The 15,348-nt window shown below is 33.0% G+C and overlaps 1 protein-coding gene across 1 annotated transcript in view; it reads right to left on the bottom strand.

Annotated features, from left to right (window-relative positions):
- Positions 1-7,881, bottom strand: part of LOC133201006 (multiple epidermal growth factor-like domains protein 11) — a 46,376-nt gene extending 38,495 nt beyond the window's left edge. Inside the window, exons 1-5 of the mRNA XM_061336808.1 lie at positions 7,809-7,881; positions 6,023-6,250; positions 5,248-5,502; positions 3,871-4,008; positions 871-1,008 (exon numbers count right to left, since the gene is read on the bottom strand). Of these exons, the coding sequence (XP_061192792.1) occupies positions 871-1,008; positions 3,871-4,008; positions 5,248-5,502; positions 6,023-6,250; positions 7,809-7,881 (832 nt within the window). The remainder of the gene's footprint in view (positions 1-870; positions 1,009-3,870; positions 4,009-5,247; positions 5,503-6,022; positions 6,251-7,808) is intronic.
- Positions 7,882-15,348: the final 7,467 nt, after the last annotated feature.

Below are 15,348 nucleotides of genomic sequence, written 5' to 3'. Positions count from 1 at the left end.
CATTTCTATACATAGCAAGTATTGTGCACTTGTACAGTTCTCTATTGTTTATATTTTTTGGCTAGTAAATCCCACTCAAAGGTGGAGGAGTCAATAATAACAGTACTTCGAACCTCTCCTTTAGGACGTACTTGCCCTAACTTACATGAAGCACCGTAAGAACCATGAGGGCAAAAAGGACAAAATCATAGGGTGTCAGTAAGATTTACAAGCTGCCATTATATGCAATGTTTGTGCGCGTTCATGTATCCGTGTTTGCAAGAAAAGCTATGACCCCCCCCCCCCCTTGCATTTCCGGTTCCATAATTTGTGAAATATTTCTTATATGCTTCCATAATATAAAAAAAAAACACATTCTCTTAGTGCAATGATTAAATGAATACTACTTTTCTGCTTTCATTTATGGTCTGTCAATGTTACCAAACAGTTGGACAGAAGTTTCACTTCGTTTAGTTAATACACGTCTATGCAAAATAATTGAGTTGGTAAACAAACTAAAATTATTAAATTCAGAAACTAAATATAGAAAAAAAAATTAAATAAATTCAACAGAGTGAAAAATATTAGAAAGATCATTTCATATGACAGAGAAGGCCTGGTATTATCATCACCTGAAATATTTAATTTTGGATATCCTTTCAAGTCATTGAGAGATGTTCAATCAAGTACAAGAACATGGAAATATATTTCTAAAGGTCTTGTTAAAAGAATTTTAACATTGATGGTGAATGCAATATTATCTTATTATATTTTGTCTTCGTGTATGACTTGACTATCTTTCCACATTGAACGTTTTCAATTTAGGGTACGTTCTTAAAGAAGGTAATTATCACGAAAGAAATAGGACATGTATAAACAACATTAACTGACCTTCATTACATGTATCTCCTTGGGCCCCGGCGTCACATCCGTTTGGACAACTTCCGCTTACATGATTACATTGTTCTCCGTTGCTACAGTTACCGCATGTCAAGTTACACCCAAGGCCATATTTATTGTTATCACATTCTGAAAATTATAACATATAATACCATTGCCAGCTACTGAATATAGATTTTTTTTTTTTGGAAAAAAACTTCAACAGCTATTGATTTCAACATAGGGGCTTGGGTAGAGATTTGAAGCTAATGTTTTCTGAATTGTCAGTTTAATATCAAGACATATCAGGTGCTGGAGCATTTGACACCGAAAAACTATAAATGCGTGTTCAAAAACTTCTTTATAAAACTACGATATTCGGCACCTGTTTGATTGACACAGATCCTTACAATTTCACGGAATAAACTTTATCTTTAATATACATATACATGTATAAGAAAAGTGTTGTGTGTTAATGAAGAAAAAACTATAATCAAGGATATTCAGAGAAAAAATGTGAGGAAGCTCATCTCACCAATATTGTCAGTCCGCACTCAATGATATGTGCAGAGTAAACAACTAGAACTAGGAAAAAACGTTAGCTTTACATGTAAAGACACACAACATATAGTTTTGAATTTCGTTTTCTTATTCCCTGTACAATTTAAGAGTTAAATTATTGAAGGACTTTTGTGGGATTTTATGATGTCTGGTAATGTGTAGACCTCCTCTGAATTATATTTTTAGAAAATTCAAACTAAATCTGTATTTGTGTTAAATTTTCATTTTAAAAACACAAGGATTTTTATCATTTGATATATGTACAAAACTCCAGGTAATACATGCTGAATTTTTGCTTAAGATCATCTGATGGTACAATGATTTTAACAGAAGAATATCTCGGAAAATTATGAGTTGGAAGGTACATTGTAAACTACATGCTATATACGTTGCGTATTACCTTAACAACAACATATACATATTTATAAATAACATATTTGCACACTTAATTGTTGAAGGATTTTCCCGTTATTTCCCGAACATGACAAGGAACACACGGAGGGTGTGACCGGTAGGCAGGGAATTCTCACTCCTCCATGGCACCTTATCCCACCTCTGACGTCATGTATTAGAGGCCCGTGTTTGCTCTGCTCCTACTTTGTAATGTTTAATGGACAATTTGAGCTCGAATACTGTTCGATATCTCCACATATTTCATATATCAAATCATGCCCATGTTTACAAAGTTAACACAGAAGTTTGACCTGTCTTTTATGAAAAATGTCACTGTCACTGAATTTTAAGAATTTTCGTTAAGTTCAGTTTGTTAAAATGGTCAGTTTCTGAATAAAAATAGAAATTTAAAATGTAAACAAAACAGCAATGGAACTGTGTCCAAGTCCCTTTAATAACACTTCCAGGACCAAAGACGGAAACAATGGCAGGGAAACCATTTATACATTAAGTTTAAAAGAAACATCGTTAAATGTAAGAAATGCATGACATTAAATTAATACCTAACTGACTTTAATCGCTTCACAATCATATAAAACCATACGTGTTTTTTTTTTTTTTTTTATTATATACCATACATATCTAAGAGTATCTTATAATGTTTACATTTCTTACGTTTTCGCTGTGATAACTCTTTGAAAATTTAATGTGTTGATTTCTTGAACATAACAATTCAATGTAAACTAGTGCTAATTTTAATGGGAACCATTTCAGATGTTCCCCAAACGGTCCCCCTCTCCCCTCTACGCCCTATTTCCAACAAGCTTCCTTGAATTAGGCAGTTCTATTTGTACAAAAATATGTGTAATCTCAAAGATTTTCGTTGAAAACCATGAGAGATACAGCTACATTAGTATTAGCAAATCAGAATCAAGCACACGTGCATGCATGTTCTTGCATTCAATTTTAAGAGCAGCATAGTGTAGGTATTAGTTATACCTATGTATATTCTGAATTCCATCCTGTTTTGTTGAAAACTAAGAAAGTCAGAGGCATATAATGTTCAAGCCAATCAGATTGCAGCACATGTGCATGAGCGTGATTTAAAGATATCTCTTATAAATCATATTGCGGAACCCCCTAATATATGGCTATGTTTCAGATTTAAAGCTTTTTGTTGAAAAAAAAAAAAAAAAAACAAGTTAGATATTAAAAACTTTGTTTCAGCCAATCAGAGCAAAGCACACGTGCATGCATGCGAGATCATGCTTATTTAACAATCTCATCTTGTGAAAACTACTACATGTATAATATATTTATATTCAAACCATTTAATAAAAAAAAACATAGGAAAGTTAATGTTTTTAATTTTTTTTTAAATAATATCACTCATTTCACATATCGCTAGCACCTGCACGTGCATGAATGTGCGCACACAATGACCTTCGACGAGCACATCTACAAAACATGCCTATTAACCCATAAAAGTCGTGGACAAAAAAGTACCGGAGAAGAAATAAAAAAAAAACTGAGTAAAAAAAAAGAATATGTTCCCAAACTTCGTTTGGAGAACATGATAATTTCGACAAATGAAAGGTCAATTGCTTAATATGCATGTCAATTTTATGGCTGTCATTGTATCTGACGTCAGTAGGCGGGGACTATGGAAATTAACCTTGAATGCCTCGCGTATTACATATGTATTAGCAGTTTTTAATTAGATTAGCATTTTTATTTCACATATAAATGTAAATATAACGAATCACTATCTAGTTTGTTGGGTATGCCATGGATATTAACGACAGCTGGAAACGTGGGGTTATTTATGCATAAAAGTTTTGCCTTTTATTCAAATATCCGGCGTTTCTTATTGTGGTTAATGTCCTGTCATGCCCTGTCATACCCTGCAAACTAGATAGTGATTACCTTAATAACATAAAATGTATTTTCTTCAAATTTCATTAAGGTCAATCAAAAAAATCATTTAGCGGGTCTCTAAACATGCATTACCAGTCACTCCTCTCTCTCTCTCTCTCTCTCTCTCTCTGAAATACATACGTTCTTCACATCGTGAACCTTTGTATCCAGTAATACATCCAAGACATGTTCCATCCACAATGTTACAATGTCTCTCCTGGCAATTCTGTGGACACGGTAACGAACAGTTTTTCCCATAAAATCCTGAGACAGGACATCCTGAATATCGATTGAGAAATTTTGATATTTCATGCAATAACGTATTGGACACTAAACTGAACCTAATGGTGCAGTTAAAGTGAACAACTGGTGATCTTCACAAACTTTTTTAAAAAACCTTACATTTTAATATTATGCAATTGGAAATGACCAAAAAAAAAAAAAAAAAAAAAAAAAAAAAAAAAAAAAAAAAACTTAGAGGCATAAGAAAAGGATATTTTTTCAAAAAACCTCTCTTTTGTTTTCATAGCAATATCGATTTTGTTTTTCGAGCAGATTCTAATTTTTGCAGAAATTAGTAAGACTTAACGTAAGGAATAAGCCTTCAAAATTTCCAGAAGATCACCTATACACTAAGTCGGAAAAGTTATTTTTTTTTAAATAGCGTGTCTGTTTCTATAACAATAATCACTGTTTTTAACTTTTTAAATGTTAAAAGCACAGTTAGGTTTTGTGTCATTTGTTTAAAACTTTAATCAATATTGCCTAAGCCATTTGCGGAACCCTTTTGAATATGTCATCCTTACTTCCTTCTTTGTTACATCATTATGGCTATCTTGGAGACGTTAATCTGCGTTCTTTATTGGTACTGTTTAATTTTAATATAGAACTCACATATTATTTAGAAAAAGAAAAGGTTCATAGAGATTAAGTTCATTCGAGCATCTTTTAGATAGAAACACAAGGAAAAGCGTTCATGATCAACAATTTTTAAAAACTGTTTCTTAGTTTTCGAAGTATGCAGAAGCGTGGGCAACTGACATGTTAATTTTATTAATTTGATCGCACCGTTGTATATGCTTTTTAAAATACACTTTACAAATACGTCATTTAGATTTTAACATTGATCAACTTTGATCAAATTCTTCACGAAAGTGCATTTTTCTTTTAGCAATTTTATATTATACATTTTACCTAAAGAATGCATTTTTTTTATAATGGCAATTTATAATCATTTACATTAAATAAATGTCTTTGATGTCACTGGAATTGGTGAGAGAGAGTATTATATTTCTCTTTTACTGGAATGGTCCAGTCTCCTAGGATTAAAGAGAAAATCATATCTTCAAAAATAGGGAAATTAAACGAAAATCTTACACCAACAACGTCTGGAATTTCCGGGATGTCCATGTTTTATGCCCTGTTCACGGAATAGTATTGTTGTAGATTTTCGTTATCTTCATCTTCTCCATGTTTTATCTATGAAATATTTTATCATAAACTTTTCTTCATACGTACCATACACTTGGAATTCACAGAGTTCATTGTGGGCGAACATGGAATATCCATTAGGGTAGGTAGATCCCGACAGTCTCTCATTGTAGTAAATCACGTATCTTCCATGAAAAAGACATTCAATTGTAATCATATCGGGTATTGTGGATTTGGTGTAATTTGTGTCCTTAAAACAAAGTCTTCCCTCCTCTTTTTTGGTTGTGTTCGATATGTAAACCGAGAATCCAAGGAATCGAGATGTGTAACCGTTTGTTTCGTCTTAAAAATATAACATTCTTTATAAATAAATATAAATTATATGTATCGACGTTTTTTATTGGTGTTGCTTAATCCTATCACTTTGAAATACTTACATACTAGACTGCTAAATTTTCAATGATTTTATTTCTACATTACATGCACGTACATGTAAGCGATTAAGATGAAAACAAAATAAGAATTATATCAATGATATCTTACCTTTTCTTCGTCATAAAATAAAGAACAATAATTCAAGAAACAAATACATCCTGGTGTTTATAATTATTTATGTACATTGTATATGTACTGATATTGAATGATATTTCGTTCTTTCATTTTAATTTTTCACCAAATAATGCTAAAAGTACAAGCAGAGGAAATCTCTTGTTTCATTAAGAAATCACTAAATAGGTTTAATGCAGTATCTAGGCCAGTCACATATAATTTTTTATTTCTTAATTTCTATTTAATTTGTAGCCCCATGGTGTAACATAATCATAAATAAAATAAAATAAAATAAAAAAAAATAATGATTTACCCCATACAACATTATCCGTCCTGTAGTATATCGTGATATGGTGTATACTGAGTAACTGTCCCAGATATACCCACCACTCTGCATTTATTTTATAATTTGCGTTTATCGCACATTGTCCTCCTCCAGCCGACCGGTCTGAATACCGTCCATCCACCGCTTTATCTGCTCCCCAAGCCTGACCGGTATAAGGATGCAGCTGCCAGGCATGCTTCTCTAATGCAATATTCTCTGTAAAAAAGATGGTAGAACACATCATTCAAGCTTGTTTATAGTAGTATTCTTTTGGCTGGATTAATGCAACATAAGGTAAAGATTTTTCTAAAGAATGGAAAAGGAAGATCTTTAGGTATGTTTTTCTCCCGGAAAAAAATGTTAACAGTCAAAACATGCAAGCATCGTTGAATAGAGGATAAGATATGTTGAAGCCCTAGATTCCAGACATAAGACAACAAAATAATGCTAAGGAATGTAGAAAATTGTCTTGATGTATTCAGCTAAATGTGTCTAGAATTCAAGAGATTATCCATTCCAAAATGTATATAACGTTGTTTGTACTTCCTAAAATATCTTTTAGATTTTTGGAAGAGTGTTGGGTATTAATTTTATTTATCAGATAAATATATGCCAGTGGTAGAACATTTCACCAGCATTTTTTTGCAATAACAGTTTACAGTTTTTTTTTTCAATATTTATCGTTGGATATGTAGTCAATTCTCGAATTATTGCAATTCCAGTCATCGGCATTCTGGCAATCTGGTATCTCAAGAACGTTTTTCTTGCTATATAAAATTCTCTTTATAATGTAAAGTTCTCATACCGCAATCCGCCACCCTGTTTTCATTACGAAACGTCCATTTTAAAGTGTCGATCATCTCGATATAACGCCACAGGTGCATGTGGTCTGTCAAGCCAGTCGATGTAATTGAAGAATAAATTAAACATTTATTTTTAATGAACTGTTATTATAATTTTTTTCTGTTATCAAAAAATAATTTAGTCATGGCTTCGGTAGGTATGGGGTTGTTGTTCAAGTTCGCCGACGAGGATATTGGTTCGATGATCCCTTATTCAAACATTGCAAAGGTTGCTTTAAAATAGTGACACGTACATGTATTAATTGTGAAAGTTTTAGAAATGACGAAGCCTTAAATTAAAATAATCACAGGATTTCGTATTGCATACCATCGACAATAGATAGATAGCGAAAATCAACACTGCATGTTTAAATAATTGTGGTTAAAAAAAGAAATAATCCTACACAAAAACTATTTAAAGGGTTTTGAAATTTTGAAAAGTGTTTTATAAAATACTTAGAAAATTAACGCTAAATGCTTTTTTTTCAAGAATGGTAACTCTAATTTCTTGTTTTCCCGAAGACTTCGAAACATTAACATAGTTTATGGTATATGTAAATTTTTCTTTACTAACTCTTAATTTGATCTAATTTGTAAGATCCTTAAAACAACGAAGGGTGTTTTACATATTTCTGTATTATATCTTACAGAGATCAAGATTGTCTCTTTATCATGGGTTATCCAGAGAGTAGACAAAAGCAAAAGCGAACAAAGCTGATACGAAATTGATGTTCAACTCTTTCTTTGAGACATATTTGATGTCATATTTGTAAAGCCCCAGGGTTTTAAACTCTTACAGGACCAAATAATGTCTGAAATATGTTACAAATGGACAGACTACACACACACACACACACACACACATACAGAGAGAGAGAGAGAGAGAGAGAGAGAGAGAGAAAGATAGAGAGAGAGAATTTAATAACTCTTACCGTAAGCAGATGATACATTTCCTATAAATATCAATCCGCCGAGGAAATAAACAGGTACAAGTCCTTCATTCATGTCGTTTGACATGATTATTTTGAAACAAGGAAGTACAATTAAAAAAACCTACTTACGTCTGGTATGCGTGTTTGTGTACAGTAGTTATTTAAAAGCCCGTTTAGGCTTTTGAATTCAGGTATTAAATATATGTTACGTATTCTTATTCAGTAAGATCAAATGAACCTGTTTTTAAAGTGAAGTCCAACGCAAACTACTTACAGTTTTCACTAAATAATTATTCATTTTTATTTCAATTATAGAAATAATGAAGAATAAAGGTATGGAGTAGTATAATGCAATAAAAAATACGTCCAGAGGATTCGATTAGTGAAAACTGGAAATATCATTTTGTTTACTGAATTAATTTTAGACAAAGGAAAAGAAGTTAATTCTTCCTTAAAATCAATGCTCTTTGCTTGTGTAAGACCAAATATTTGTGTCAATGATTCAGCTGAAAAAAATCAATAACAAACATAAGCGGCATGATAAAAAGGAGATGAATGATATTTTAGATAAAACATGCAGTGATAAATAAATAAGATACATATATCAATTAGTATATTATCCTAGTCTTAACCTCATCTGAGATAAAAGTTTAAGTGGGCTTTTATGAGGATATTTTGTCTTGCTGCAAAAGGTCCGTCTTAAGTCCGTCTGTAAACATTTCACATTTTCGACTTCTTCTCAAGAACTACTGGGCTAATATCAATCAAACCTGTAACAAAGCATTCTTGTTCAAATGATAGTCCACGTTATCTTTCAAGGGGAGTGACTTAGGAATAAGTTAAAATTAAATAGCATCTTTTAAAAATGAAAGGTATTGCGATCCTATCTAAATTATACTATATTATTGTTAAAATCATATTTGTATTTGTATTGCGCCATGCTGAATATTTTGTTGGTCAACTGCACAAAATAAAGAAATAATCAATTCAATTGCACTAGAACGATTTCTTAAGACCTTATCATTACCCTCCCATGTATCTGCATACTACTATACGACAGGTTCAGTTAATTTGGAAATGTACGGAAAATTTATGAAAAACATCGCAACGAAGACATTGCATCCAACTTAATAAACTTTGAAATATCTGCTTACTTTATCCGCTTCTCACTGCATATAAACAGCATTAAATTTTACGAAATGGCGTCACATCAGCAAGTGCATCCCGATCAGTGACTTGTATTAACCTTGCAATGTGGGTTTTAACTAACGACAAAACACCATGTTATAGTAAGTTTAAATGTAGTTAATTCATTCATTCTTTTTTGTTGTTGTTGTTGTTTAACGTCCCTCTGGAGATTTTTCACTTATATGGAGACGCCACCACTTAGTGGAGGGCTGCAAAATTAGATCTATACTCGGCACCCAGGGCCATTGACCGTGAGGGACAATTTTCGTACCAGCACCTACTGCGACACGGGACCTCTATGGCAAGCCCTTTTACTATTTATTCGTAAAATAATTTTTTCTTTCAATAAGAGAGATATCTCTTTAGCTTAGAGAGATATCTCTTTAGCTTAGAGAGATATCTCTTTAACTAAAAGAGATATCTCTTTGACCAAGAGAGATATCTCTTTGACCAAGAGAGATATCTCTTTGACTAAGAGAGATATCTTTATAACCTAGAGATATATCTCTATAAACAAAAGAGATATCTCTTTTTGCAAGAGAGATATCTTTTTAAGCTAGAGAGATATCTCTTAAAGCGAGAGAGATATCTCTGAAAGTTAGAGAGATATCTCTTTAACAACGTTAAAAGAGATATCTTTCTAAGTTAGAGAGATATCTCTTTAGATTTTCAAAAAGAGATATCTTTCTAAGTTAAAGAGATATCTCTCTAAATGAATGAGATATCTCTTTTCAAGTTATCCTTAAAATGAAATAATTATTCCTCCCTTATGATACGAAAGCGAGGCTAGACACCACATGGCAGGAAGTGTAATGTTTGATGATCATATAATATATATATACGGTAGATCTCTGCCTCTGTAATAGATTCAGCATGCCCAATCCCAGAATGAAGTATGTAGAAAGAAATGCTAAATCCCTTGTTTGAAACAACAAAAGGATAATAACTACTTTGTTGATAAATATGCTAAAGTCTTTATATTCAGGAAAACGAAAGTAGGCTAGCAATAATCTCAACTGCGATGGACCGAATTTTGTCAGCTTCTGAAATAATCAGCTGTTCGGGTGGCGGTCTATTCCGTTGAACAGTGAACTTTTGCTGAATATTTTTATTGGGCGTAATTAATGTTGTTTTGTGGAAAAAAAGTGGGGGGATTTGCTCCCAGCCAACCACCAGCAATTCTACAGTTATCCCCATTAGGTTCTGATACTCATGGTTTAATGCACAGGTGCTTGGGGACAGGACCCCCCCCCCCACATCAGGCCCGTTGCAACGATTTCAAAAGGCGAAGGGGGTGGGTGGGTGGGGGGTAGCAACTTCTCCAAAAACATTAATGGCTCTCTGAATTATTTTTCATGATTTTTTAAAGCATTTGTTGATGTATAATGCACTATAAAAATTCACAATTGACCCAATAAGCTATACATGTATATGTATCCAGAGATATATATGTCTCTGGTATCTGATGTATCCCCCCACCCCCCCCCCCACCCCCACCCCCCAAAAAATAAATAATTTATATCATTGGTATATTTTTATACATAGCTCATTAATGCATTAATTGTGAATTTTTATAGTGCATTAACAATCAACATATATGCTTAAAAAAATAAATCAAAAAATAACTTGGGAAGCCCAAAATTTTAGAGGGTTGGGGTGGGTTGTGTTCCTATTCCCTTGAAGCACCTGTGGTTTAATTATGTACATTTTGTCTCTTGTCTTTTATACAATAAGCTGAACTCTGATTGATTGCAAAGATCAATAATATGCGTTAGTCATTATCCTTTAATAAATCGCACAACAAATTAACAAATTTAAATAAATTCAGTCTAACTAAAATTAGATTTTTATTCCGCTCCAACAAGAGGGCTACACATTGCGATCTAGTTGGTTCTCATTTTAATTTTTCTGCTCTCACTAAAGGAAAAGGATCAAGGCATTCTTTGATTTTGATGCAAATTCTATTGTGTGAAAATGAATAAAATTATAATAATGGATTGCCAAGTCATAATTGCAACACTTCTTTTATGGAAATCTATAGCTTGAACTTGTTTTTTTTTTTTTTAGAAGTTTGAAAATTTGCCTTAGCAGAATAAAAATACTTTCCTTGTCATCTGAAATGTAGGAGAATATAGGTACCCCTTAATCTTCAGAATTTTTATGCCCCCGCCATAAAATGGTCGGGGGGGATAGTGTTACCCTGTTCCATCATTCTGTCATTCCGTCATCATTGAATTTCCGTTCATTATCTCGGCAACAATTGTACACATTCAACTCAAATTTGATATATGGATACATACGTAGGAATATGCAGGTCAAGTTTGAATTTGGTCATGGTGTTGACAGTTATCCCCCTTGAACTTGAAAAAGCTTTAAAAATTCTCAATTTCTAATCATTATCTTGGCTACAAATGTGCAATTTACAATTTGCAATTTGAAATTTTGGCTGTCTGCGGGGGCATTTGTGGTGTTACCACACACATCTAGTTTGTAAAATAAAATCCTGGCCCTTTGGTCTTTGTTTTCATTTCCCAGCAAAATTAATCTATCATGTACATGTACATTCTCTGACAATTCCTCAGAATTTTTTTTTTATATTTTTGAAATCAAATATTTCTGAAATTAAGCAAAGTTTATGCTTTAGTGCAGTCATTTAGGGTACATACCAGTAATATTCCAAATCACTTTTCATTTAATTTTATTTAAATGCAAAAGGTGTAAATAATTTTATGTCAGAAATTGGCTGTTTGGTATTGACAGAAAGCAGTTTCAGTGACTATGGCACAATTCATTGAGTATATCCATGACTGGGAGGGTTTTTTTTAATCTCTGATATAGTGTAAAACAGGTCACTTCAAATAATTTGTGTGTTGCAGGTTTAGAGATCTGAGTTGTGTCCCCTCCTTTGTCATAATGCCAGCTAGCGTAAAGCTAGTGTAAAGCTGAGATTGATCAATGTACTCTAAGCTAACTTAGGACTGTGCTCTAGACCTGGTGTATTCCTAAGGGAATAGAGAGCCAACAGGTATTTATTCTTACTGATTGCATGACTAAATATTAATAAAATATATTTATCATTTCTTAATGAATTCCATCAGTTCAACAATCTTTGATTTACCTCATTACTTAAAAAAAATGTTACACAGAGGAATTGTCCACTACAGAAAGACAACTATAGTTGTAAGGGTCCAATCATAATGAATCGAATTCATTGAACAATTATATGGGAATGGGATATAACTCAGTCAACAATATTAGTTTTCTTTATAATATCCTTAGCTTTCAAATTTTATACATGTTTGGCCACAGAAGGAAGACACATGTAAGTTTGTTTGTAGACCATTCTGCATCATCACATTTATGGTGATGTGTTAAATACACATAAATAAATACATGTGTAACTTTAATTCACTATGTCGTACAAATTAAAACCCTTCAATATTATATACAGAAGTAGTTGATGAAAGGTTGACACCTACATACACTGTAAATGAACTTAAAATTTAAGAAATACCAGGTGCATGTTGTAAGATTGAATTGTGTGTCTTTCAAGCTTGTTTACTTTCCTTATGAATTAATAATTAAACCCTTAGTTTGGCCCTCTCTCACTTTTATATTTTTAGCTCACCTGAGCCAAAGGCTCAAGTGAGCTTTTTTGATCACATTTTGTCTGTAGTCCATCTGTCCGTCCATCCGTCTAGCTGTCTGTCTGTCCGTATGTAAACTTTTCACATTTTTGACATTTTCTCCAGAACCACTGGGCCTATTTCAAGCAAACTTGCCACAAAGTATCTTTGGGTAAAGGGGATTCAATTTTGTTCAAATGAAGGGCCACGCCCTCTTCCAAAGGGAGATAATCATGAATTCGTGAAAAATTAATGGCATCATTAAAAAATCTTCTTCTCAAGAACCACTGTGCTTGAAAATATGAAACTTATGTGGAAGCATCCTCAGATAGTGTACATTCAAGTTTGTTCAAATCATGACCCCCGGGGGTCGGGTGGGGCCGCAATGGGCGATCAAAGTTTTACATAGGAATATATAGGAAAAATCTTTAAAAATCTTCTTCTCAAGAACAACAAAGCCATGATTGGTCATATTTATATGGTAGCATCTTCAGGAAGTGTAGATGCAAGTTTGTTCAGATCATGACCTCCGAGGGTCGGGTGGCGCCACAATGGGCGATCAGAGTTTAACATAGGAATATATAGGAAAAATCTTTGAAAATCTTCTTTTCAAGAACAGCAAAGCCATGATTGGTCATATTTACATGGAAGCATCCTGAGATAGTGTACATTCAAGTTTGTTCAAATCATGACTCCCGGGGGTTGGGTGGGGCCACAATGGGCGATCAAAGTTTTACATAGGAATACATAGTAAAAATCTTTAAAAAAAAACTATTTCTTAAGAACAGCAAAGCCATGATTGGTCATATTTATATGGAAGCATTCTCAGATTAGTGTAGAATCAAGTTTGTTCAAACATGACCCCTGGGGGTCGGGTGTGGCCAGAATGGGTGATCAAAGTTTTACATAGGAATACATAGGAAAATCTTTAAAAATCTTCTACTCCAGAACAGCAAAGCCATTTAAATGGAAGCATCCTCAGGTAATGTAGATTCAAATTTGTTCAGTTCATACCCCCCCTCCCCCCTGAACCACTTTTATATTTAAACTTTTTAACCTTTCAAGACTAAACTGATTTCTGCTTTTTCCTAGCCATAGTGCTCAGGTGAGTAATGTGGCCCCTGGGCCTCTTGTTTTTAATTTTATATTGTCTATTCCTTTATTTGCTTAGCTTAACATTGAATGATCAGTTACATTACTACATTTTGTTTTATTTATTTTTGAAATAATAATTTCACAGGTGAATCACAAGAAGCAACTACCTAAACAAAGTTGAGAATCTGAGGGTGTCCTACCAAACCTATCCTGTCCTGTTTGAAGAATTCCAGGCCAAGAAAAGTGATGCACAGACTTCTACACTCTCTGCACATTTACTTGTTTTTAAATAATTAAAATTGTTTGAAAAAGTTTAATTACTTACTGGTACCATGTATATGCATGTATCCACATTTCAACAATGACAAAGCAATTTATTCCCAAGTCAATAAAACAATGTATCAGTGTTTTCAATATCTTTATTTGAATTCAAGATAAAAAGGTTATTACATGTACTTACCAATACTTGTTTTTTTGTGTACTGGTAATACATGCTGTGAAAATTGTAATATCATAAAGTATAGTTGCCCTGATGCTTATACTTATGTGACTTTTTTAGGTCTTTCCACCTTTCTGTGGAAAGACCTATTGAAATTGTTCTGTTTATTATTATTATTTTTATTATTTTTCCGCCGAATGGTTTTTTGTTTCAAAAGTTATCGAAAAGATTTATGGTCCATTAGAATGTACTTCGTAAAAGATTTTTGTGGTTGACCCTGCGTATATGAACTTTGACCCCTTAAGGAGTTACAACCCCTTTTGCAATAAAACTTGTTATAGCTACTCCTTCAAAACCATAAACCGTAGAGGTACGGAACCTTCACCAATGTCTTCGACTAATTGAGAGGACTCTTCAATCTTTTCATTGCGAAAGTATTCGTCGACTCCTTTTATGAGTTACTGCCCCTGAAAGTTTTTGATGTTTACAAATAATTAAAAATTTTCAAAACGGTAAGTTGTAGAGACATGGGACCAACTGCATAAGATTCATTGACCTTTGACCTTAAAATAAATGCAAAGGTCAAGGTCATTCCAAAAATGAGAAATTAAGCTATTTTTACAACTCTTTTGTCTTTCAACATATACTATTTGTCTGTGCATCATTAATATGTACTCTTAAATCTATTTCAAAGATTGCATTCTTGTCCCCTAAGCTTAACCCCTTTGAAAGTTATAGCCCCTTGTGCGAAAAACCTTGTTAACGCTACTTCTCCGAAACCGTAAACCGCAGAGACACGAAACCTTCACTAATGTCTTCAGGGTCTTTAGACACAATTTCAATTTATTCAGTGCGAAAGGATCTGATGACCCCTTTTATGAGTTATTGCCCTTTAACGTCTTTGTGCTTACTATTAAACCTTATAACTTTAAAACTAAAAGTCATAGAAGCATGGGGTCAAGTGCAACGTGACCCTTGACCTTCAATATTTATTCAAGGGCAAAGGTCAAGATCATTTGAAATTTTTTAAGATTTTAATTTTTTCCATTTTTCAAGATATTTCTGGTTTCTCTTGTCTTAAAATAAACAGTAGAGAGTTAAATATAAAGAATATATGAAATTTAAAGAAGGTGGAAAGACCTCTAATTGTTCGAGAACAATTAGTCTACTAGTTTATTTAAGAGGTCTTCCC

The sequence above is a fragment of the Saccostrea echinata genome, unplaced genomic scaffold (assembly GCF_033153115.1).
Source record: "Saccostrea echinata isolate AGI-Se365-2 ecotype Australia unplaced genomic scaffold, CSIRO_AGI_Sech_v1 ptg000042l, whole genome shotgun sequence".
Taxonomy (NCBI): domain Eukaryota; kingdom Metazoa; phylum Mollusca; class Bivalvia; order Ostreida; family Ostreidae; genus Saccostrea; species Saccostrea echinata.
The sequence above is the reverse complement of the archived record's forward strand: the minus strand, read 5'-3'. Positions and strand labels throughout refer to the sequence as shown.